The sequence below is a fragment of the Heteronotia binoei genome, chromosome 21 (genome assembly GCF_032191835.1).
Source record: "Heteronotia binoei isolate CCM8104 ecotype False Entrance Well chromosome 21, APGP_CSIRO_Hbin_v1, whole genome shotgun sequence".
NCBI classification, from domain to species: domain Eukaryota; kingdom Metazoa; phylum Chordata; class Lepidosauria; order Squamata; family Gekkonidae; genus Heteronotia; species Heteronotia binoei.
Window position 1 is genome coordinate 9235699 of NC_083243.1, and position 25696 is coordinate 9261394.

The window sequence follows — 25696 nt, forward strand, 5'->3', positions numbered from 1 at the left end:
TAGATCAGGCCAGTGGCCCACCCAGTCCAACAATCTGTGTCACATAACAACATAAGAGAAGCCATGTTGGATCAGGCCAATGGTCCATCCAGTCCAGCACTCTGTGTCACGTAAGAACAGAAGAGAAGCCATGTTGGATCAGGCCAATGGTCCATCCAGTCCAACACACTGTGTCACACAGTGGTCAAAAAACCCAGGTGCCATCAGGAGGTCCGCCAGTGTGGCCAGAACTCCAGAAGCCCTTCCACTGTACCCCCCCAAGCACCAAGAAGACAGAGCATCACTGACCCAGACATAAGGGACGCCATGTTGGATCAGGCCAATGGCCCATCCAGTCCAACACTCTGTGTCACATGGTGGCCAAAGAACCAGGTGCCATCAGAGATCCATAAATTGGGCCAGAACACTAGAAGCCCTCCCACTTTGCCCCCCCAAGCACCAAGAAGACAGAGCATCCCTGCCCCAGACAGAGAGTTCCAACAATACGCTGTGGCTAATAGCCACTGATGCACCTCTGCTCCATATGCTTATCCAATCCCCTTAGAATCACAGAATCCTAGAGTCAGAAGGGACCTCCAGGGTCATCTAGACTAACCCCCTGCACAATGCAGGAAATTCACAAATACCTCCCCCTAAATTTACAGAATCTTCATTGCTGTCAGATGGCCACGTAGCCTCTGTTTAAAGCTGTCTATGATTCTAAGAAGGGATTGTCCTGATTGTCTTGAAGCTGGCTATGCTTGTAGCTGTCACCACCTCTTGTGGCAGGGAATTCCGCGTGTTAATCACCCTTTGGGTGAAGAAGGACTTCCTTTTATCAGACATATAAACAACCCGTCATAAAAACGTAAGAGAAGGCATTTTGGATCACGCCAATGTCCAATTCAGTCCAACACTCTTGTGTCACACAGTGACCAAAACCAAGGTGCCCTCAGGAGGTCCATCAGTGGGGCCAGGACACTAGAAGCCTTCCCACTGTTGCCCCCCCACCCCAAGCACAAAGAATACAGAGCACCACTGCCCCAGATGGAATGTGCCATCTATACTTTGTGGCTGGTAGCCACTGATGGACCTCTGCTCCAGATGTTTCTCTAGTCCCCTCTTGAAGTTGGTTATGCTTGTAGCCGCCACCACTTCCTGCAGCAGTGACCAACGGCATGCTGGGAATTATTAGGAAGGGGATTGAAAACAAATCAGCCAGTATCATAATACCCTGTATAAATCGAAGGTTCGGCCTCATTTGAAGTACTGTGTACAGTTCTGGTCATCACACCTCAAAAAAAGATATTATAATTAGGGTTTGTAGAATCTTTCAGGCTCAAGTGCCGTGTTCTACTGGAGAAAGTTTTTCTTCCAGACGTTTCGTTCTCAGCTGCGGAGAACATCCTCAGTGGCGTTGCAGCCGGAGCAGACGCTCTGACCTTCTTGGCTGCTGTGCATTGAGTCAATGCACAGAAAGATTCTACAAACCCTAATGATGTTACCAGCCGTGAAAACCTGAAATCTTTGATAAAGATATTATAGCGTTGGAAAAAGTGCAGAAAAGGGCAACTAGAAGAAGATGAAGAAGATATTGGATTTCTATCCCGCCCTCCACTCCGAAGAGTCTCAGAGCGGCTCACAATCTCCTTTACCTTCCTCCCCCACAACACACATCCTGTGAGGTGGGTGGGGCTGGAGAGGGCTCTCACAGCAGCTGCCCTTTCAAGGACAACCTCTGCCAGAGCTATGGCTGACCCAAGGCCATGCTAGCAGGTGCAAGTGGAGGAGTGGGGAATCAAACCCGGTTCTCCCAGATAAGAGTCCGCACACTTAACCACTACACCAAACTGGCTCTCCAGTTTCTACACCAAACTAGAATGATTAAAGGTTTGGAACACTTTCCCTATGAAGAAAGGTTAAAACGCTTGGGGCTCTTTAGCTTGGAGAAACGTCGACTGTGGGGTGACATGATAGAGGTGTACAAGATTATGCATGGGATGGAGACAGTAGAGAAGAAAGCACTTTTCTCCCTTCCTCACAATACAAGAACTCGTGGGCATTCAATGAAATTGCAGAGCAGTTGGGTTAGAATGGATCAAAGAAAGTCCTTCTTCACCCAAAGGGTGATTAACGCGGAATTCACTGCCACAGGAGGTGGTGGCAGCTACAAGCATAGCCAGCTTCAAGAGGGGACTGGATGAACATCTGGAGCAGAGGTCCATCAGTGGCTATTAGCCACAAGGTATAAATGGAACTCTCTGTCTGGGGCAGTGATGCTCTGTATTCTTGGTGCTTGGGAGGGGCAACAGTGGAAGGGCTTCTAGTGTCCTGGCCCCACTGGTGGACCTCCGGATGGTGCCTGGTTTTTTTGGCCACTGTGTGACACAGAGTGTTGGACTGGATGGACCATTGGTCTGATCCAACAGGGCTTGCCTTATGTTCTTATCTCCGGGGCAGGGATGTTCTGTCTTCTTGGTGCTTGGGGGGCAAGAGTGGGAGGGATCTGGAGTACTGGTTCTGCTGGTGGACCTCCTGATGGCATCTGGGTTTTGGCCACTGTGTGGCACACAGTGTTGGACTGGATGGGCCATTGGTCTGATCCAACATGGCTTCTCTTATGTGACACAGAGTGTTGGACTGGATGGGCCATTGGCCTGACCCAACATGGCTTCTCTTATGTTCTTATGTGACACAGAGTGTTGGACTGGATGGGCCATTGGCCTGACCCAACATGGCTTCTCTTATGTTCTTATGTGACACAGAGTGCTGGACTGGATGGGCCATTGGCCTGACCCAACATGGCTTCTCTTATGCTTTTATTCCACTGTTAAGGAATTCAAGGACGCCGCAAATCCTCACTTTGCAAGACCCAAGTGAGGCTGTTAATGTAGGATGTTGCAGAGGACATAAATTCATCAGTCAGAAGGGACTTGAAGACACTTAACGCAGAGAAAGATGTTTGCCACTCCATGTTCTGTGCTCTGTGATGCTAATGAATTTCTGAAGATCCGTGTCGCCCCGGTGCTGGTGCGCACTACCTGAAGCTCCGTCCTTTTTGCAACAAGATGCACAACGCTCCTGGGGAGGCGGGCTTAAAATGGAAACGATGACTCAACCCGATGTGAGCAGAGACGACGACTCTGACTTGGCGAGTTTGCGCCGAAGGCTATCAGGGGAGTCAGCGGAACTCGAAGCAGGAGCTCAAAAGAGGCTGCTCCGAGCTGCGAGATGAGCCAAAAGCGGCCGAACCTTCCTCTCTAGCAACGCCCTGAAGGATGGCCTCAAAACCAGACTCCTGCGAGAAGCTCCTTTGAGACTAACTGCATGACTCACGGCTGTAAAAGCATTTGTATATTCGCGAGCCAGGGGTTGCAACTTCCGAGGGGACAGAAGCGCTTTGAACGTGAATCATTTTCCGGCACAGAAATACGTACAATCAGAGTTGGAAGGGACCTCCAGGGTCATCTAGTCCAACCGCCTGCATAATGCAGGAAACTGGCAAATACCTCCCGCTAAATTCACAGGATCTTCATCGCTGTCAGAGGGCCATCTAGCCTCTGTTTAAAAACCTCTAAGGAAGGAGAAGAAGAAGACGAAGAAGATATTGGATTTATATCCCGCCCTCCACTCTGAAGAGTCTCAGAGCGGCTCACAATCTCCTTTACCTTCCTCCCCCACAACAGACACCCTGTGAGGTGGGTGGGGCTGGAGAGGGCTCTCACAGCAGCTGCCCTTTCAAGGACAACCTCTGCCAGAGCTATGGCTGACCCAAGGCCATTCCAGCAGGTGCAAGTGGAGGAGTGGGGAATCAAACCCGGTTCTCCCAGATAAGAGTCCGCACACTTAACCACTATACCAAACTGGCTCTCCTCCTGAGGAGGAAGCCTGTTCCACTGAGGAACCACTCTAAATACACAGATACCTCCCCCTAAATTCACAGGATCTTCATCGCTGTCCGATGGCCATCTAGCCTCTGTTTAAAAACCTCCAAGGATGGAGGGCCCACCACCTCCCGAGGAAGCCTGTTCCACTGAGGAACCGCTCTACACTCACAGACACCTCCCCCTAAAATCACAGGATCTTCATTGCTGTCAGATGGCCCTCTAGCCTCTGTTGAAAAACCTCCAAGGAAGGAGAGCCCACCACCTCCCAAGGAGGAAGCCTGTTCCACTGAGGAACTGCTCTAACGGTCAGGAAGTTCTTCCTCATGTTGAGCCGGAAACTCTTCTGATTTAATTTCAACCCATTGGTTCTGGTCCTACCTTCTGGAGCCACAGAAAACAATTCCACACCATCCTCTCTATGACAGCCCTTTAACTACTTGAAGATGGTGATCCTATCACCTCTCAGCCGCCTCCTCTCCAGGCTAAACATCCCCAGCTCCTTCAACCTTTCCTCATAGGACTTGGTCTCCACACCCCTCACCATCTTCGTCGCCCTCCTCTGGACCTATTCCAACTTATCTCTATCCTTCTTAAAACGTGGTGCCGAAAACTGAACACAATGCTCCAGGTGAGGTCTTACCAGAGCAGAGTAAAGCGATACCATCACATCACGTGATCTGGACACTAGACTTCTGTTGATACAGCCCAAAACTGCATTTGCCTTTTTAGCCGCCGCATCACACTGTTGACTCATGTTCAGCGTATGGTCCACTAAGACCCCTAGATCCTTTTCGCACAGACTACTGCTAAGACAAGTCTCCCCCACCCTATAACCTTGCATGTTTCCAGTACGGCAGCCGTGTTCACTCGTAGCAGGACAAGGTAGATTGGAGTCTGGGAGCAACTCAAAGAGACCAACAAAATTTCCGGGGTATGAGCTTTCAAAGCAGAGCAGGAGAAAGGGAGTAAGCTCTTTGCTCGGAGAGAGACTTGGCTCGTGCAATTCCACGGGATGCAGCGAGGGGGCGCTATTTGTCTTCAAAAGGGGACCGCGCAAATCTGCAGAGGAGGAAAGGTCCCTTAGCCATCATTTATAAATGGTACCTCAACGTTCAGAGGCAGATTACTCCAGAGGGTGGGCGCAACAACAGGTAAAAAGGCTGTCCCTTGGATTTTCGGTCTTCCAGGTCAGCTGTTGCGTAAAACAGAATGTTGGACTAGATCAGGGGTGTCGAACATGCAGTTTGGAGGCCGAATCAGGCCCCGGAGGGCTTCTATCAGGCCCCCCAAACAACCGGCTGTATCTACTGCCTTCTCCCTCTCTCTCGATTCCTTTGCGTAACAGCTTGCTCAACTGCACAGCAGAGCTACTGAGCCAAGCCTCTGTTCCTTCTATTGGCTGAGGCTCCCCCCCCCAGTCCCCTGGGGAAGGTAGGAAAGAGCCACAGCGTCCTTTGCCCAGTTCCCCGGATCCCGCGGGAGAAATACAAAGAAAGCACCTTTAAGAGCAACGAGTGCTAACGTTTTAAGCATGTTTGAAGTTTTTAAAGAAGATATATTTGTGTTTGTCTGCGTTCTTTATAAAATTTATCTCTCTGCTACCTAATCCTAAATAGGAACACACACGGCCCAGCCCAACAAGGACTCGTTTATGTTAGATCCAGCCCTTGTAACAAATGAGTTCGACGCCCCTGGGCTAGATGGATCCTTGCCTTGACCCAGCATGACAGCTCCATGTGTGCTTGAGGAGGGGCCGTGGCTCAGTGGCAGGGCATCTGCTTGGCACGCAGAAGGCCCCGGGTTCAATCCCCGGCATCTCCAGTTGAAAGAATGATGTGACCCACATAAAGTGATGTCTAGGACCTCTGCCTGAGACCCCGCTGCCAGTCTGAGTAGACATTATTGACCTAGATGGACCAAGGGTTCGATTCAGTATAAGAAGAAGACCGCAGATGTGTACCCCGCCCTTCTCTCTGAATCAGAGACTCCCGAGTGGCCTGCAATCTCCTATATCTTCTCCCCCCACAACAGACACTCTGTGAGATGAGTGGGGTTGAGAGGGCTCTCACAGCAGCTGCCCTTTCAAGGATAGAGTTTCAGAGCGGCCTATAATCTCCTTTATCTTCCTCCCCCACAGCAAACACCCTGCGAGGTGGGTGGGGCTGAGAGGGCTCTCCCAGCAGCTGCCGTTTCAAGGACAGAGTCTCAGAGCGGCTTACAATCTCCTTTTCCTTCCTCCCCCACAGCAAACACCCTGCGAGGTGGGTGGGGCTGAGAGGGCTCTCCCAGCAGCTGCCCTTTCAAGGATAGAGTTGTCCCTTTCGAGGACAACTCTGTGAGAACTATAGTTGACCTAAGGCCATTCCAGCAGCTGCAAGGGGATGAGTGGGGAATCAAACCCAGTTCTCCCAGAGAACAGTCCGCACACTTAACCACTACACCAAACTGGCTCTTTTACACTAAACTGGCAGTTTTACAAGCTTAGAATCATTTGGAAGAGACCTCCAGGGTCATCTAGTCCAATCCCCTGCACGATACAGGAAAGACACCCAGGGACACTTGCTCCATGCCCAGAAGATGGCAAAAAACCCAAACAAAAATGATGCCTCCAGAATCCCTGGCCAAAGTGGCCTGGAGGAAAATTGCTTCCGTACCCAACAGTGGCAAACAATGAAATTGCTGAGCAGTCAGGAGAGAACGGATAAAAGGAAGTCCTTCTTCACCCAAACGGTGATTAACATGTGGAATTCACTGCCACAGGAGGTGGCTGCAAGCACAAATGGCTTCAAGAGGGGACTGGATAAAAATATGGAGCAGAGGTCCATCAGTGGCTATTAGCCACAGCTTATTGTTGGAACTCTCTGTCTGGGGCAAATGATGCTCTGTATTCTTGATGCTTGGGAGGGCCACAGTGGAAGGGCTTCTGGAATCCTGGCCCCGCTGCTGGACCTCCTGATGGCACTTGGGTTTGTTGACCACTGTGTGACACAGAGTGTTGGACTGGAGGGGCCATTGGCCTGATCCAACATGGCTTCTCTTCTGTTCTTATACAGCATATTCTGGGCATGGAGCAGGTGTCACCGGTGTGTGTGTGTGTGTGTGTGTGCGGGAGGAAGAATTTGTGAGTTTCTTGCGTTGTGCAGGGAGTTGAACGACACTGACCCTGGAGGTCCCTTCCAGCTCCATGATTCTATTTCCCTGGGCATGTAAGAAGGAACTACGAGAACGAAACACTGACCCAACTCTTCCCGCCCTCCTCATCTGCCTAAATTCACAGGATCTTCATTGCTGTCAGGTGGCCATCTAGTCTCTGTTTCAAAACCTCCAAGGAAGGAGAGCCCACCACCTCCCAAGGAAGCCTTTTCCACTGAAGAACCGCTCTAACCATCAGGAAGTTCTTTCTAATGTTGAGTCGGAAACTCTTTAGACTTAATTTCAACCCACTGGTTCTGGTCCTACCTTCTGGGGCCACAGAAAACAATTCCACCCCATCCTCAACAGGACAGTTCTTCAAGGACTTGAAGATGGTGATCCTATCACCTCTCAGCCGCCTCCTCTCCAGGCTAAACATCCCCAGCTCCTTCAACCTTTCCTCATAGGACTTGGTCTCCAGACCCTTCCAAGGAAGGAGAGCCCACCACCTCCTGAGTTAGCCTGTTCCACTGAGGAACTGCTCTGACGGTCAGGTAGTTCTTCCTAATGTTGAGCCTCAAACTCTTTTGGTTTAATTTCAACCCGTTGGTTCTGGTCCGACCTTCTGAGGCAACAGAATATTCTGAATATTACTTTGGGGGTGATGATGATGATGGTATGGGATTTATACCCTGTCCTTCACTCTGAATCTCAGAGTGGCCTACAATCTCCTGTGAGGTGGGTGGGGCTAAGAGAGCTCAGATACCCTGTAAGGTGGGTGGGGCTAAGAGAGCTCTGACAGAAACTGCCCTTTCAAGGACAACTCCTGCGAGAGCTATGGCTGACCCAAGGCCCTTCCAGCAGCTGCAAGTGGAGGAGTGGGGAATCAAACCCGGTTCTCCCAGATAAGAGAGCTATGGTTGACCCAAGGCCCTTCCAGCAGCTGCAAGTGGAGGAGTGGGGAATCAAACCCGGTTCTCCCAGATAAGAGAGCTATGGCTGACCCAAGGCCCTTCCAGCAGCTGCAAGTGGAGGAGTGGGGAATCAAACCCGGTTCTCCCAGATAAGAGAGCTATGGCTGACCCAAGGCCCTTCCAGCAGCTGCAAGTGGAGGAGTGGGGAATCAAACCCGGTTCTCCCAGATAAGAGTCTGCACACTTCACTGCCACACCAAACTGGGTCTCTGGGTGTGCTGCGGCTCAGCGGAAGAACCTCTGTTTCACGCGCAGAAGGTCGTAAGTTTAGTCCTCAGCATCTCCAGCTAAAAGAATCAGGCAGATGACAGGAAAGACCTTCTCAGCCTGAGACCCTGGAAAGCAACTGTTCTTGATAGACCAATTTCACGCGCTCATGTTCACATCTCCTCCTAGGGTTGCCAATCCCCAGGTGCAGGGAGGGGATCCCCCAGTTTGGAGGCCCTCTCCCTGCTTCAGGGTCATCAGCAGGCGAAAGGGGGGGGAGAGGAAATGTCTGCTGGGCACTCCATTATTCCCTATGGAGTCCGGTTCCCATAGGATATAATGGAGAACTGATCTGAACATATGAACATATGAAGTTGCCTTCTACTGAATCAGACCCTTGGTCCATCAAAGTCAGTCTTGTCTACTCAGACTGGCAGCGGCTCTCCAGGGTCTCCAGCTGAGGTTTTTCACGCCTACTTGCCTGGACCCTTTTTAGTTGGAGATGCCGGGGATTGAACCTGGAACCTTCTGCTTACCAAGCAGATTCTCCACCACTGAGTCACCATCCCTCCCCAAGGGATATATGAACCTGGGACCTTCTGCTTACCAAGCAGATGCTCTACCACTGAGCCACCGCCCCTCCCCAAATAAATTTGAGGTATTGAACATATACGAAGCTGCCTTCTACTGAATCAGACCCTGGGTCCATCAAAGTCAGTCTTGTCTACTCAGACTGGCAGCGGCTCTTCAGGGTCTCAAGCTTAAGTTTTTCATGCCTACTTGCCTGGATCCTTTTAGTTGGAGATGCCGGGGATTGAACCTGGGACCTTCCGCTTACCAAGCAGATGCTCTACCACTGAGCTACTGTCCCTCCCCCCTGCAGGTATCTGGGGCTCTCAGGGGGCTGTGTTTTGAGGTTAAGGCAACACATTTTCAGCATAGTATCCAGTTCCACTCCTCAAAACAGCCTCCAAGTTTCTTGTTAAAACAATTTTATTGGTAACATATGGTAATAAATCTATATCTTACATCTTTAAAAACGTCTTTTATCTACCCCATATATTACTTTCTACCCACCCCTCCCCCTGTTACTTTACCCCCACCAGTGTTATTTACTTAAAAAGCAAATATTTAAAGGTATCCTTAACTATTAAAACAAAAAATTATATTCTTCTTCTTTTTAAAACTTAATCATTATCAAAAATTGTCCAATGTCCTTTTATTTTCAACTCTTTTTCTACATATCTTCTAAACTTTTTCCACTCCGTCTTAAAAACTTCTAAATCATAGTCTCTTAATATTCTTGTTACGTAATTTGTCCATTTCACTCCATGTCATAACTTTTATAATCCAATCCCATTTCTCTGGTATTTTTTTGTGCTTCCATAACTGCGCATACAATGTCCTAGCAGCTGAGAGCAAGTACCAAGATTAAAGTTCTATCTTCTTTTGGAAATTTTTCCATTTGAAATCCCAACAAAAAAGTCTCTGCAACTTTGTTAAACTCATATCCCAAGATCTTAGAAATGTCTTGCTGAACCATCTTCCAAAACATTTTAGCTCTTTCACAAGTCCACCACATATGGTAGAAAGAACCTTCATGCTTTTTACATTTCCAACATCTGTCTGGCATCTTGTTATTCAAAAACATCCTCCAAGTTTCAAAAGGATTGGACCAGGGGTCCAATTCTATGAGCCCCCAAAGAAGGTGCCCCTATCCTTCATTGTTTCCAATGGAGGGAAGGCATTTAAAAGGTGTGCCGACCCTCTAAATGTGATGGCCAGAACTCCCTTTGGAGTTCAATCATGCTTGTCATACCTTGCTCCTGGCTCCTCCCCCAAAGTCCCCTGGCTCCACCCCCAAAGTCCCCAGATATTTCTTGAATTGAACTTGGGAACCCTATCGCCTCCTCTGTGACATAAGAACATAAGAGAAGCCATGTTGGATCAGGCCAATGGCCCATCAAGTCCAACACTCTGTGTCACACAGTGGCCAATACATGTGTGTGTGTGTGTACCCAAACACACACACACACACACACACACACACACACACACACACACACACATATATATATACTGTGGCTAATAGACACTGATGGACCTCTGCTCCATATTTTTATCTAACCCCCTCTTGAAGCTGGCTATGCTTGTAGCCGCCGCCACCTCCTGCGGCAGTGAATTCCACATGTTAATCAACCTTTGGGTGAAGAAGGACTTCCTTTTATCTGTTTTATCTGTGACTGCAAGGAACACCCAGCAAAGAAGGCACAGCATGTCCAAGCCCCGCTCAGGGGATGTGTGAGATCATCCAAGAGGGCGTGCACGGGTGTGAAAAACTATTTCTGTCTTCCTGCCTTGGGCAACGAAAGGGTTAACCGCCCCCTCTCCTCTCCGCCCCGGCAATGTTTCCAGAGATCCATGGCCGGAGGCATGAATGCTTCAGCGATGTACTCTCCCTGACATCACCCTCTGTTTATAACAGTTCTATTCTGGGGGATGCCCGCAGCTGCTGAGATGGATTAGTAATCGGTGACTGAAGCCCCGGCAAGCGCACACGCCCAAAGGGGAAGAGGCCACCTCTCCCAAAATTCCACAGCGGGCAGCAGAAAGGAGCGAGGGCAGTCTCATTTGGAGTACTGTGTACAATTCTGGTCACAGCACCTCAAAAAGGATGATATAGCATTGGAAAAAGTCCAGAAAAGGGCAACTAGAATGATTCAAGGTTTGGAACACTTTCCCTATGAAGAAAGGTTGAAACGCTTGGGGCTCTTTAACTTGGAGAAACGTCGACTGCGGGGTGACATGATAGAGGTTGACAAGATGATGCCTGGGATGGAGAAAGTAGAGAAAGAAGTACTTTTCTCCCTTTCTCACAATACAAGAACTCGTGGGCACTCAATGAAATTGCTGAGCAGTCAGGTTAAAACGGATAAAAGGAAGTCCTTCTTCACCCAAAGGGTGATTAACATGAGGAATTCACTGCCACAGGAGGTGGCGGCGGCTACAAGCACAGCCAGCTTTAAGAGGGGATTGGATAAAAATATGGAGCAGAGGTCCATCAGTGGCTATTAGCCACAGTATGTGTATGTGTGTTGTGTGTGTGTGTGTATATATATATATATATATATATATACACACACACACACACACACATATATTGGCCACTGTGTAACCGAGTGTTGGACTGGATGGGCCATTGGCCTGATCCAACATGGCTTCTCTTATGTTCTTATGTGTGACACAGAGTGTTGGACTGGATGGGCCATTGGCCTGATCCAACATGGCTTCTCTTATGTTCATATGTGACTCAGAGTGTTGGACAGGATGGGCCACTGGCCTGATCCAACATGGCTTCTCTTATGTTCATATGTGACTCAGAGTGTTGGACTGGACGGGCCATTGGTCTGATCCAACATGGCTTCTCTTATGTTCTTATGTGACACAGAGTGTTGGACAGGATGGGCCACTGGCCTGATCCAACATTGCTTCTCTTATGTTCTTATGTGTGACACAGAGTGTTGGACTGGATGGGCCATTGGCCTGATCCAACATGGCTTCTCTTATGTATTTAAATGACACAGAGTGTTGGACTGGAGGGGCAACTGGCCTGATCCAATATGGCTTCTCTTACGTTCTTATGTTATGTTCTCAATCGCAGCTTAATGGCTGACAAAATATGTGGCAGGCGAGGGGCTTCTGTGGGCCACTGCTCACTGCTTCCTTGGGCCACCACTCCACTTCCGTGGAGGGAGAGTTGGAAAGAAAGCAACTTCAACTTCGAGTCCTTCAGAGTCGCCAGAAATTGGGGGGGGGGGGGGGAGGGAAACGTCTGCTGAGCACTTCATTATTTCCTATGTGGAGATCGATTCTCATAGGGTATAATGGGGAATTGATCTGGAGGTTTCGGGGGCTCTGGGGGAGCTGTTTTTTGAGGTAGAGGCACCAAATCTTCCGTATAGTATCTAGTGCCTCTCCCCAAAGTACCCTCCAAATTTCAAAATGATTGAACCAGGGGGTCCAATTCTATGAGCCCCAAAAGACGGTGCCCCTATCCGTCATTATTTCCTATGGGAGGAAGGCATTTAAAAAGGTGCGCTGTCCCTTTAATGGCCAGAACTCCCTTGGAGTTCAATGATGCTTGTCACACCCTTGTTCCTGGCTCTGCCCCCAAAGTCTCCTGGCTCCACCCCCAAAGTCTCCTGACTCCACCCCCAAAGTCCCCAGATATTTCTTGAATTGGACTTGGCAACCCTATGCCAGGAAAGCAAGGAGCAAAGCCACGCAAGAACGGCCTCCTGACACTAGAGAGCGCCAGAGAGACTCCAAAGCCAGCTTTCAAAGGAGGCAGCCCAGCTCCGGCTCAGACTCCTTGGCTCTCCCGCCTGGCCCCTGCAGGGTCTGACTTCATCCCACCCCCGGCCAGCTGGACAAGCTACAGGTGCCTTTCTCATTTCTGGCACGGGAGCCTTCCCCCAACAGTTTGGAAGGGCTCCCGGGGTCACCGAGACCCATGCGGACACAAAATAGATGCACAAGCTGACAAACCCACAGGGTCCCCCCCCCGCCCCTTAAGAGCCAATGGGAGACGTTCTGTGGCCAACGCTCATGCCATGATCCTGGGCCTAGCGAGGCCTGCGGGCCCCAGGGAAGCCTGCTTAGGAGTACTGGGAAGAGCCTACGTTTCCCAGGATCCCCTCTGTCCCTTCGATTGGATGGCAAGGGTTTTGGAGGAAAACACTGGCCCAGAGAGGGGTGGGGCGTGGGAGGAGGAGATAAAAGGACCGAGCCCAGGCAGGGGGTGTTCTTTTCCAAGGAGGCAGAGCTGCTGCCAGGAAGAGATCCTCGCCCTGTGAGCCAGGGTGAGTAGGTTCAGGTCTGACTGACGGTTTAGGGACAGTAAGTTCAGACGCGTTGGGGCATTTGGTTATTTTTCCCTTCACCCCTTTTACTGTTTTATGCACCTCAGTTGTTATCTTAAACTGACTTTTTAATAAACCTTTTTTCCCCCTGTTGTTCAATCTGCCCATTATTTGGCCTAAGCTAAGGGAGGCCTGGAAGGGTTTGGGAGGGGACTCGGGGTCTTCTCAAGGGAGACCCTTAACCCAGAGTGGTGGGAGCGATTGGTGAGACCCCCCTGAGTTGTGACAGCTCGGGAGGCAACCAACTCGCTTCCGGACAAGTTGGAAAGCTCCGTCCTCTTTCGCTGCAGGGGACATAAAGACGTGCCCACGCCATTCCTGCTAGGTAGGCCAGCTCCAGCTTTCCGGCTGCAGAGACGCAGGATGGCAGCGTGGGTTGAGGCCTAAGAAAGGACCCCCGACGAGGCAGCGGAAGGTGCTCTTACCCAGGCGGGGAAGTACGATTCCGGCTCGAAGTATTTCCCAAAGTGCTTGTTCCTCTTGAAGTTGCCGAGGTCGGCCTGCAGCGCGAAAGCAGCCAACAGGAAGTAGGCCTCCTCACGCAGCACACACTGGGAGCGCAGGACTTGCTTCCTCAGGTGCCAGTAATAATAGTAGCGGGCGGTTCTGTCGCTGAAAGGAGGAGAAGAGGAGAGACGGGAGGGGAAAGACACGGTCAGGGCAAAAAGCAAAGCAGGCAGGCAGGAAGAAGAACTGCAGATTTATACCCCACCCTTCTCTCTGAATCGGAGACTCAGAGCGGCCTACAGTTTCCTTTATCTTCTTCCCCCACAACAGGCACACTGTGAGGTGGGTGGAGCTGAGAGGGCTCTCACAGCAGCTGCCCTTTCAAGGACAGAGTCTCAGAGTGGCCTACAATCTTCTTTCCCTTCCTCCCCCACAACAGACACCCTGCGAGGTGGGTGGGGCTGAGAGGGCTCTCCCAGCAGCTGCACTTCCAAGGACAGAGTCTCAGAGCGGCCTACAATCTCCTTTATCTTCCTCCCCCACAACAGACACCCTGTGAAGTGGGTGGGGCTGAGAGGGCTCTCACAGCAGCTGCCCTTCCAAGGACAGAGTCTCAGAGCAGCCGACAATCTCCTTTCCCTTCCTCCCCCACAACAGACACCCTGTGAGGTGGGTGGGGCTGAGAGGGCTCTCCCAGCAGCTGCCCTTTCAAGGACAACCTCTGCCGGAGCTATGGCTAACCCAAGGCCATTCCAGCAGCTGCAAGGGGAGGAGTGGGGGAATCAAACCCGGTTCTCCCAGGTAAGAGTCCGCGCACTTCACCACTACACCAAACTGGCTCCAAACCAGAAGTCTCCGAGAAAATTCCTGCCTGTGGGGGCATTCCTCTGACCTGCTGGCTTTCTAGCAAAGGTGAAGATTTGACCGTTCTCTATGGTGGTGGAAAGTGCTGCCAGGGCCCCGAGCTGGGCGGGGCTTCTCCCACCCCGGAGTTTCCCAACCTGCCGGCCCACAATGGGCTGGCGGGGGGAACCCCCTATGATGTCGCCAGCGTGATGATTTCACGAGTTGAGTTTGATCCCGGCGGAAGCTGGTTCAGGTAGCTGGCTCCAGGTTGACTCCGCCTTCCATCCTTCCGAGGTCGGTGAAAGGAGTCCCCAGCTTGCTGGGGGGAAAGTGCAGAGGACTGGGGAAGGCAATGGCAAACCACCCCGTAAAAAAGTCTGCCGTGAAAACGTCGTGATGCGACGTCACCCCAGAGTCGGAAACGACTGGTGCTTGCACAGGGGACCTTTTCTTTAAAGAGCCCCATGGTGCAGAGTGTTAAATCTGCAGTACTGCAGTCCTAAGCTCTGCTCACGACCTGAGTTCGATCCCCGGCGGAAGCTGGTTTTTCAGGTCGCCGGCTCGAGGTTGACTCAGCCTTCCATCCTTCCGAGGTCGGTCAAATGAGTCCCCAGCTTGCTGGGGGGAAAGTGCAGAGGACTGGGGAAGGCAAGGGCAAGCCACCCCGTAAAAAAGTCTGCCGTGAAAACGTGAAAGCAACGTCGCCCCAGAGTCGGAAACGACCGGTGCTTGCACAGGGGACGACCTTGACCTTTTTACTCAAATGGAGCCCCACCCTCCCCCAATACATACCTGATCAGCCGGCCGTTTTCCACGTAATATTGCACACGGAAGTGGATGATCATCGGGGGGCCAAACTGGTCGATACCCTGCAAACCAAAGCCCAAAAAAAGGTTTAGCTTCAATAAAGGTAAGAGGAGAAACCGCCCCTTCAGAAGAGGGCATCAGGAAATACTTTCCCCCCTTCTCTTAACACGTAGCTTTCCTTCTTTTGGAATTCCACAACAAAAGAAGACATTAGATATGTATCCCACCCTCCACTCTGAATCTCAGAGTCTAAGAATGGCTCACAATCTCCTTTACCTTCCTCCCCCACAACAGACACCCTGTCATGTGGGTGGGGCTGAGAGAGCTCCGCCAGAAGCTGCCCTTTCAAGGACAGAGTCTCAGAGCGGCCTACAATCTCCTTTCCCTTCCTCCCCCACAACACACACCCTGTGAGGTGGGTGGGGCTGGAGAGGGCTCTCACAGCAGCTGCCCTTCCAAGGACAGAGCCTCAGAGCGGCCTACAAGCTCCTTTCCCTTCCTCCCCCACAACAGACACCCTGTGAGGTGGATGGGGCTGAGAGAGCTCCGCCAGAAGCTACCCTTTCAAGGACAACCTCTGCCAGAGCTAATGGCTGACCCCAGGCCAATTTCAGCAGGTGCGAGTAGAGGAGTGGGGAATCCGACCCGGTTCTCCCAGGTGAGTCCACGCACTTCACCACGACACCAAGCTGAGTTGTGGGAAACAACTTAGCTGGGTAGAGATCCCCCACACAAAAGGGGGCCGTTCCGGGGACACAAGAAAAGCTGCCACGGACCCCCATTGGACTGTGATCAACACAACCACAGTTCTTTTTGGGTAAGCAGGAACCCCTTTCCAAATTAGGCCACACACCCCTTTGATGTAGCCCAGGGGTGGCCAAGGGTAGCTCTCCAGATGTTTTTTTTTTTTGCCTACAACTCCCATCAGCCCCAGCCATTGGCCACGATGGCTGGGGCTGATGGGAGTTGTAGGCAAAAAAACATCCGGAGAGCTACCGTCGGCCACTCCTTTAAGCCAATCCTCCAAGAGCTTGCAGGGCTCTTCATACAGGGCCTTACTGTCAGCTCTTGAGAGACGGACTATATCAGGGGTGTGTGGCCTAATATGCAAAGGAGCTCCTGCGGAAAAAAAAAAGCCCCCAGCACAGCATTCATTGGGATGACTGGAATGGGTATCCCTTGGGGTCAGGGCCGGCGCGCCCACTAGGCAAACAAGGCAGGGGACACCAAATTGGGCTCCGCCCCCTCCGGTGCCCAAGGCAACCGGCTGGTTTGCCTCTCCTTCCCTGCCCCCCGCCGCCACTCTCCGTTTACTCACCCCCCTCCTGGCTCGCTGCGACTACAGCCCTACTGGCTTCTAGCAGCCCACGGCTGTGCATTCGGTTAAATGGGCAGGCTGCGAGGAGCCCCTAGGACTGTTTTAGTAGCGGCGAACGGGGGCGGGGGGGAAGCAAGCGGAGCGCGGCAGGGGTTCATCGAGCTTGCTAAGCATTAGAAGCAAGAAACCAAAGGATTTGTGACTCTTCCTTGCAAACTCTCAAAGAAGAACATCAGAAGAGCCCTGCTGGCTCAGGCCAGTGGTCAGCTGAGTCTCACACAGTGGCCAGCCAGTTCCTCTGGAGGGCCAACAACAGGGCAGAGAGGCCGAGGCCTTCATAAGAACATCAGAAGGGCCCTGCTGGATCAGACCAGGGAGGGTCCATCCAGTCCAGCCTCCTGTCTCACACAGAGGCCAACCAGTTCCTCTGGAAGGCCAAAAACAGGGCACAGAGGCTGAGGCCTTCAACAGAACATCAGAAGGGCCCTGCTGGATCAGCCCAGGGAGGGTCCATCTAGCCCAGCCTTCTGTCTCACACAGGGCCAACCAGTTCCTCTGGAAGGCCAACAACAGGGCAGAGTGGCTGAGGCCTTCATAAGAACATCAGAAGATCCCTGCTGGATCAGACCAGGGAGGGTCCATCTAGTCCAGCATCCTGTCTCACACAGTGGCCAACCAGTTCCTCTGGAGGGCCAACAACAGGGCAGAGAGGCCGAGGCCTTCATAAGAACATCAGAAGGGCCCTGCTGGATCAGACCAGTGAAGGTCCATCTAGTCCAGCATTCTGTCTCACACAGAGACCAACTAGTTCCTCTGAAGGGCCAACAACAGGGCAGAGAGGCCGAGGCCTTCATAAGAACATCAGAAAGGCCCTGCTGGATCAGACCAGTGAGGGTCCATCTAGTCCACCATCCTGTCTCACACAGAGTCCAACCAGTTCCTCTGCAGGACCAACAACAGGGAACAGAGACTGAGGTCTTCATTAGAGCATCAGAAGAGCGCTGCTAGATCAGACCAGTGGTCCACCTAGTCCAACCTCCTATCTACACAGTGGCCAACCAGTTCCTCCGGAGGGCCAACAACAGGGCAGAGAGGCCAAGGCCTTCATAAGAACATCAGAAGAGCCCTGCTGGATCAGACCAGTGGTCCATCTATTTCAGCCTCCTGTCTCACATTGTGGTCCCCACAGCTCGTAGCCCCTGACAGAATTCTCCTCCAAGAACCTGCCTAATCCTGTTTCCGTCCAACCGGGTTCAATGGACTCAAACCCTTCAGAGGATAAGCCTTTTCACTATTTCCCCGGCTGAGCTAAATAGAGATTCCGTTCTCAGAGGCAGGATATAAGGCCCAGCAACACCTGGACGTCGAGCTTGTGAGTCCCCCCCCCCTTAAAGCATCGAGATGGCTGCAGCGGGAAATAGGATGCTGGACAAGACGGACGGGCATCCGGGCCCTATTCAGTGGAGCTGCTTTTTAGCTGCTGGAAGGAACAAGCTCAATTTGTGAAAAAGGAACATCGGGAGGGGGCCTTGAAGCTGCAGGCGAAAGGCTAAGGAGGCCTATAAAACCGTTCTCTGCACAGTCATAAAGGGAGTTTGGAGGGTCATCTTAGCTTCTTGTTCACTCCCACATCAATCTTCTTTTTTGTCAGGACACAAACGACGCCTGCCCTTTCACTGTATCCGCAAGCAACCCATCTGTGGTAGGAGGAAGAGCCGACACCCGGGGGAGCCAAGGCTGGCTCTCCCTGAGGTCCTTAAGGTAATTTTCCAGGACGCCCCCCCCCCACGTGCCTGCCATTTATCTTAGGGATAGCTCAAGTTTCAAAGCCAAGTCCGCTGAGGTTAGTATTTCTGAAACGTCTGGCATTAAATCACAGGAGCTGCTCAGCATTCTAGATCCCCTCCTCTTAGTGAGGGCCGAAGAGGAGTTCACTTATAAAGAGGGCCAAGTAACCACCCGCAGACGATTTAACTTCAACTCTGTCTCTTCTGCTTCGAGGCCTTGCTGCTAAAGCCCTGCCTGCTTTCTAAAAACGTTAGTTGTAGATTTTTCGGGCTGTACGGCCGTGGCCTCGGCGTCGTAGAACCTGACGTTTCGCCAGCAGCTGCGACCGGCATAAAACAGAAAGCTAGAGTTCTCTCTGCGCTGAAGTGAGAAGAAGATGGTAGGTGGGTAATTTATATCTACTCAGGAAGGTGGGGTAAAGCTGAGGCATTATCTTGTAGGAGTGTCCCAGGCTGTGACATGCTAATGGAAGAGCTTTCCTGAGGAGAAAAGAAAACCTCAAGCGCCTCCCCCCTCTTGCCCGCCCCCCCCTTACCTTGCTCGCTTCCTTCTTCCACTCTTTCGGGCAGTATTTGTAGAGCTTCTGCGACAGCTCCATGTAGACATGCTCATTGTCTGAAGGCCGGACAAAGAAGGAGTCGATTAGGCCGCAGGCTGTGGCAAAGGGCTGCCGGCTGTTCTTTTGGAACTAATAACCCAGGCCTCATGCAAGGTGCTCATCCCCTTTCAAAGCTGCATTTGTGAACATGCCCAGCGGCTGCAGACAGAATAGCCACAGCAGTCCTCCGTCCCAGTCAACTACTTGACGGAATATGTTTTAAAAAAATACTTATGTTCAATGACTCGGCACATTTTTGTCCACTCTGAAAGCGAACGGTCTCCTCCTGTAGAAATGGCATAGCCGCTTAATTCGTTTATAACCCCTCTTGCTCTCCTATAGGGCACAAAGAACTCTGTGCTAGCCTACATCGGGGGGGGGGCGTGGCCTACACACCAGGGGGGCGTGGTTTACATCTCGCAAAAGGTGCATACTACTGCCGCAGAAGGTACACTTTGTAATAGTAACGGCATGCATTACTCTTTGCGCTGATATTCTTTAAATTCTGTAACTGATTTGATTATGGCATCTTACGTATCTTGATGTTAATCTACTTGCGATGTTCCCTATCTTTTATTTTCTTTTTTATACATAATGCGGCTGTTACGTTCTTGTCCAATGCGGTTTACAGCAGGGGGGGGTCAAACATGCGACCTGGGGGCCGAATCAGGCCCCCGAAAGGTTCCTATCAGGCCCACGAGCAATTCTCCGTCATCTGCTTCCTTCTCCCTCTCTTACTTCCTTCTGCATCACAATTTGCTTTGCCAGGCTCTCTCAATTGCACAGAGCTACTGAGCCAAGCCTCTCTTCCTTCTGTTGGTTGAGGCTCAGCAAGCCAGTGAGGTGGATTAGGCTGAGAGTGTGTGTTCGTCTGTGTCCTTTTATAAAGTTTATATCTCCCTGACCTGGCATTACATTTTATGACACATGGCCCGGCTCGACAAGGTCAAGATCCGGCCCTCATAGCAAATGAGTTTGTTTGACACCCCTGGTTTACAGCTTGTTTATACATACTTCTTACTTACTGTGTGCAATTCTGGTCACCGCACCTCAAACAGAATATTATAGCATTGGAAAAAGTGCAGAAAAGGGCAACTAGAATGATTCAAGGGTTGGAACACTTTCCCTAGGAAGAAAGGTTGAAACGCTTGGGACTCTTTAGCTTGGAGAAACGTCGACTGCGGGGTGACACTATAGAGGTTGACAAGATTATGCATGGGATGGAGAAGATAGAGAAAGAAGTACTTTTCTCCCTTTCTCACAATACAAGAACTTGTGGGCATTCGATGAAATTGCTGAGTGGTCAGTTTAGAACGGATAAAAGGAAGTCCTTCTTCACCCAAAGGGTGATTAACATGTGGAATTCACTGCCACAGGAGGTGGTGGCGGCTACAAGCATAGCCAGCTTCAAGAGGGGATTGGATAAAAACATGGAGCAGAGGTCCATCAGTGGCTAATACCCACTGTGTGTGTGTATATATGAAGTGAGGGACCTCCCAGTCGTAGTTCTCGTCAGGGGTGGAATTCGAGCAAGAGCTCCTTGGCATATTAGGCCACACTCCCCTGATGTAGCCAGTCCTCCTGGAGTGTACAAAAAAGAGCCTTGTAAGCTCTTGGAGGATTCGCTCCATCAGGTGGGTGTGGCCTAATAGGCAAACGAGCTCCAGCTAGAATTCCACCCCCGTTTCTTGTAGAATGGCAGACGTTAAGTATAGGAGCATAGAGGGATGGGGAAGGGAGCCAACTAGCTTGGAACTGCTCCACTTAAAAAAATAAATAAATAAAAGGAAGCCTCTTACTCTGTATGACGCTGAGTCCAAAGAGGTGACAGTCTTTTAGTCGGAGCAGGTCGCACACCTGGACTAGCAGTTCATGGCACAGGATTTTGACCTGCAAAGCAGCCGGAAAAAAAGAGAAAAAGAAGTGAGCAGAGCTAGAACCGTTTTGGGTTGCCCTGACCTGGATGCTTCTCTCTGTGTCAAAGTGAGAAGAAGATGGCAGGCAGGTAATTTTTTATCTTCTCAGGAAGGTGGCCCCCTTGGATCCCTCAGACAAGAGGTCCCCACTGTTCTGAGCCTGCAGACCCCAAGCTGGCCTCGTCTCGTCAGATCTCGGGTGCGAAGCCCTGGTCCGTGATTGGAGGGGAGCCCACCCAGGCAGCCAGGGGGTGCTGGGCAGAGGCAGGCAATGGCCAACCATCTCTGAACGTCTCTTGCCTTGAGAACCCTGTGGGGTCAGCTTAAGTTGGCTGCAATTCAATGGATATGCCCTGATCAAGATAGCCCAGGGGAGCCTTGGAAGCTAAGCAGGATCGGCCCTTGTTAAAGCTGGAATGGGAGCAGGGGTGGAAGTCCAGCAGGAGCTCTCTTTGCATATTAGGCCACGCCCCCTGATGGAGGCCAATCCTCCAAGAGCGTACAAGGCTCTTTTTTGGAAGCTCTTGGAGGATTGGCTACATCCGGGGGGGGCGAGATCACCAAGGAAGTAGAGGATCAGTATGCAGGGATAGGCAAACCACTTCTGTTATTCCCCTGCTACAAATGAAGCCCTGTGCATTAGGCCAAACACCTCTGATGTAGTCAGTCCTCCTGGAGCTTGCAGTAGGCCCCGTGCTACGAGCCCTGGAAGCTCTTGGAGGATTTGCTACAGCAGGGGGTGTGGCCTAATATGCAAAGGAGTTCCTGCTACCCCAAAAGCTCTGACATTAGGCCACACCTTGATGTAGCCAAGGCTCCTGGAGCTTGCAGTAGGCTCTGTACGACGAGCCCTGTAAGCTCTTGGAGGATTGGCTGCATCAGTGGGGTGTGGCCTCATAGGCAAAGGAGTTCCTTTTACCACAAAAGCCCTGACATCAGGCCACACAACCCTGATGTAGCCAAGCCTCCTGGAGCTTGCAGTAGGAAGAGTCCTGGAAGCTCTTGGAGGATTGGCTACATCAGGGGTGTGTGGCCTCATAGGCAAAGGAGTTCCTGCTACCACAAAAGCCCTGACATTAGGCCACACAACCCTGATGTAGCCAAGCCTCCTGGAGCTTGCAGTAGGCTCTGTACGAAGAGCCCTGGAAGCTCTTGGAGGATTGGCTACATAAGGGGGGTGTGGCCTCATAGGCAAAGGAGTTCCTGCTACCAAAAAGGTCCTAGGCACCACATTAGGGAGTATTGCTATTGCCAAACGGGCCTCCGAGTCAAATGCCTTGACGTAACCGCACCCTCAGGAGGCCTATCTGTCCAACTTGCAAAAGGAAAATGAGGGGGGGGGGGAAAGACACCATTCGGTCCAGCCCACTCACGTTGATGATGATATTGAGGGAGTCGTCGTTGGGGAGGAAAATACAAACGCTGCGGCGGTCTTGCATGACTCTGTTATTGTGGAAGTTCAGTTTGTTCATCGTGTGCCGGGCCTTCCCCCGTCGAGTCGTTCAGCGAGCCGCTCTGAGACCGTGTGGGAACCTCAGGATCGGAGCTCTGAGGGGACAACACCTTCCCTGCGTCACAGGAGGCAGGGCACCTCGGGGTCACCCCCAATGGGCGCCATCACTGAAGAAAGAGAAGGAGCGAGAGAGGAACGTTAGACGGTGAGGATGAAGAACACTGCCGAATGTCGTATTTTTTTTTTTTTTAATTATAGATCCAGGTGTGCAGCCGTGTTGGTCTGAAGCAAGAGAACAAAGCAGGAGTACAGTAGCACATAAGAACATAAGAGAAGCCATATTGGATCAGGCCAACGGCCCAGCACTTTAAAGACCAACCCAGTTTTATTCCGAATGTAAGCTTTCAGGTAATGTAATGTTAGGATTCAGGTAGCTCGCTCCACATTGACTCAGCCTTCCATCCCTCCAAGGTCGGTAAAATGAGTAAGAACGTAAGAGGTCATGTTGGATCAGGCCAGTGGCCCATCTAGTCCAACACTCTGAGTCACGTAAGAACATCAGAGAAGCCATGTTGGATCAGGACAGTGGCTCATCCAGTACAACACTCTTAGTCACATAAGAACATAAGAGAAGCCATATTGGATCAGGCCAATGGCCCATCCAGTCCAACACTCTGTGTCACATAAGAACATCAGAGAAGCCATGTTGGATCAGGCCAATGGCCCATCCAGTACAACACTCTGAGTCACACATAAGAACATAAGAGAAGCCCTGTTGGATCAGGCCAATGGCCCATCCAGTCCAACACTCTGTGTCACATAAGAACATCAGAGAAGCCATGTTGGATCAGGCCAATGGCCCATCCAGTACAACACTCTGAGTCACATAAGAACATCAGAGAAGCCATATTGGATCAGGCCAATGGCCCATCCAGTCCAACACTCTGTGTCACATAAGAACATCAGAGAAGCCATGTTGGATCAGGCCAATGGCCCATCCAGTACAACACTCTGAGTCACATAAGAACATCAGAGAAGCCATGTTGGATCAGGACAGTGGCCCATCCAGTACAACACTGAGTCAAATAAGAACATAAGAGAAGCCATGTTGGATCAGGCCAATGGCCCATCCAGTCCAACACTCTGTGTCATACAGTGGCCAAATACACACACACAGACACACACACACACACTGTGGCTAATATCCACTGATGGACCTCTGCACCATATTTTTATCTAACCCCCACTTGCAGCTGGCTATGCTTGTAGCCGTCACCACCTCCTGTGGCAGTGAATTCCACCTGTTAATCACCCTTTGGGTAAAGAAGTACTTTCCAATGCTATAATATCCTTTCTGAGGTGTGGTGACCAGAATTGTACTTTTTTACGGGGTGGTTTGCCCTTGCCTTCCCCAGTCATCTACACTTTCCCCAGCTTGTACCCAGCTTGCTGGGGGGAAAGCGGAGAGGACTGGGGAAGGCAAGGGCAAACCACCCCGTAAAAAGTCTGCCATGAAAACGTTGTGAAAGCAACGTCACCCCAGAGTTGGAAACGACTGGTGCTTTCACAGGGGACTACCTTTACCTTTAAGCTTTCATATGCATGCAAAAGTATGCATACATGCAAAAGCTGACATTATGAATAACACTTCGATGGTCTTAAATATGCTACCGCATTCCTACTTTGGTAAAAATTTATGTTACTTATATTTCACCTTTCTCACGGGGACTGACGGATTACAAAACCGATTATACAGAAAGAGACAGTGCAGTCAACAAAATGAACGTAAGAAAAGCCCCGCTGGATCCGACCAGTGGTCCATTTAGTGCAGCATCATGCCTTGCACAGAGGTCAACCAGTTCCTCTGGAGGGCCAACAACAGGGCAGAGAGGCCGAGGCCTTCATAAGAATATCAGAAGAGCCCTGCCGGCCCCCAGAGGAATTGGTTGGCCACGGTGCGAGAAAGGATGCTTGAGCAGATGGACCACTGGTCTAATCCAACAGAGCTTTTCTGATGTTCTTATGGAGGCCTCAGCCTCCATGCCCTGTGGTTGGCCCTCCAGAGGAACTGGCTGGCCACTGTGTGAGACAGGAGGCTGGACTAGAGGGACCCTCACTGGCAGGGCTGGATCTATGGGTGAGCAGGGGGGGTGCTTGCCCCGGGTGCCACCAGAGGGGAGGGCGCCAAATTGGGTATGGAGTCCATTCTATTCTATGGGCCCATAAGATAAAATGGACCCATAAGGGGGCGCCATTTTTAATTTTGCCCTCCCCCCCCCTCAAAAAACATGTAGCTTCGGTCCTGCTCACTGGTCTTTTCCAGAAGGGCTCTTCTGATGTTCTTAGAAAGGCCTCAGCCTCCATGCCCTGTTGTTGGCTCTCCAGAGGAACTGGCTGGCCACTGTGTGAGGCAGGATGCTGGACTAGATGGACCCTCCCTGGTCTGATCCAGCAGGGGTCTTCTGATGTTCTTATGAAGGCCTCTCTGCCCTGTTGTTGGCCCTCCAGAGGAACTGGTTGGCCACTGTGTGAGGCAGGATGCTGGACTAGATGGGCCCTCACTGGTCTGATCCAGCAGGGGTCTTCTGATGTTCTTATGAAGGCCTCGGCCTCTCTGCCCTGTTGTTGGCCCTCCAGAGGAACTGGCTGGCCACTGTGTGAGGCAGGATGCTGGACTAGATGGACCCTCACTGGTCTGATCCAGCAGGGGTCTTCTGATGTTCTTATGAAGGCCTCAGCCACTCTGCCCTGTTTGTTGGCCCTCCAGAGGAACTGGTTGGCCACTGTGTGAGACAGGAGGCTGGACTAGATGGACCCTCACTGGTTTGATCCAGCAGGCCTCTTCTGATGTTCCTATGAAGGCCTCAGCCTCTCTGCCCTGTTGGCCCTCCAGAGGAACTGGTTGGCCACTGTGTGAGACAGGAGGCTGGACTAGATGGACCCTCACTGGTCTGATCCAGCAGGGATCTTTTGATGTTCTTATGAAGGCCTCAGCCTCTCTGCCCTGTTGTTGGCTCTCCAGAGGAACTGGGTGACCACTGTATGAGACAGGATGCTGGACTTGTCTGATCCAGCAGGGCTCGTTCTTATCTTTGTAAACCACCTACCTCCAGAACCACCCCATGCCCTGCCAGCCCAGTAAGGGCATCCGCTCAGGAGACCCACGCCTGAGTGACACAAAGCCTATTCATGGGCAAGCTGTTAAGATGCCTCGTTGCTTTAGACACTGCAAGGACCTCCACCGTGGCCTCGTCGCGGGTTTATATCGGGCTGGTTTGGGCCAGCCGATGCCCTTTTCTTCCAAAACAAGACAAAACTGCCCATCCGGCATAAATTCCAGGGGCTTTGCGGAAGCCGTCCCTTAAACTGAGGGCTCTTTGTGTTGAGAAACCTCAAGCACAGCAAAGAGCCCACAAACAGAA

At 51.3% G+C, this 25696-nt stretch overlaps 1 protein-coding gene across 1 annotated transcript in view; it reads right to left on the reverse strand.

Moving 5' to 3' along the window:
* The window catches only part of FRMD6 (FERM domain containing 6), a 46851-nt gene extending 24460 nt beyond the window's left edge, over nucleotides 1–22391 (reverse strand). The window contains exons 1-5 of the mRNA XM_060262529.1: nucleotides 22195–22391; nucleotides 20705–20795; nucleotides 18843–18922; nucleotides 15187–15263; nucleotides 13527–13713 (exon numbers count right to left, since the gene is read on the reverse strand). Of these exons, the coding sequence (XP_060118512.1) occupies nucleotides 13527–13713; nucleotides 15187–15263; nucleotides 18843–18922; nucleotides 20705–20795; nucleotides 22195–22293 (534 nt within the window). The 5' untranslated portion in view covers nucleotides 22294–22391. The remainder of the gene's footprint in view (nucleotides 1–13526; nucleotides 13714–15186; nucleotides 15264–18842; nucleotides 18923–20704; nucleotides 20796–22194) is intronic.
* Nucleotides 22392–25696: the final 3305 nt, after the last annotated feature.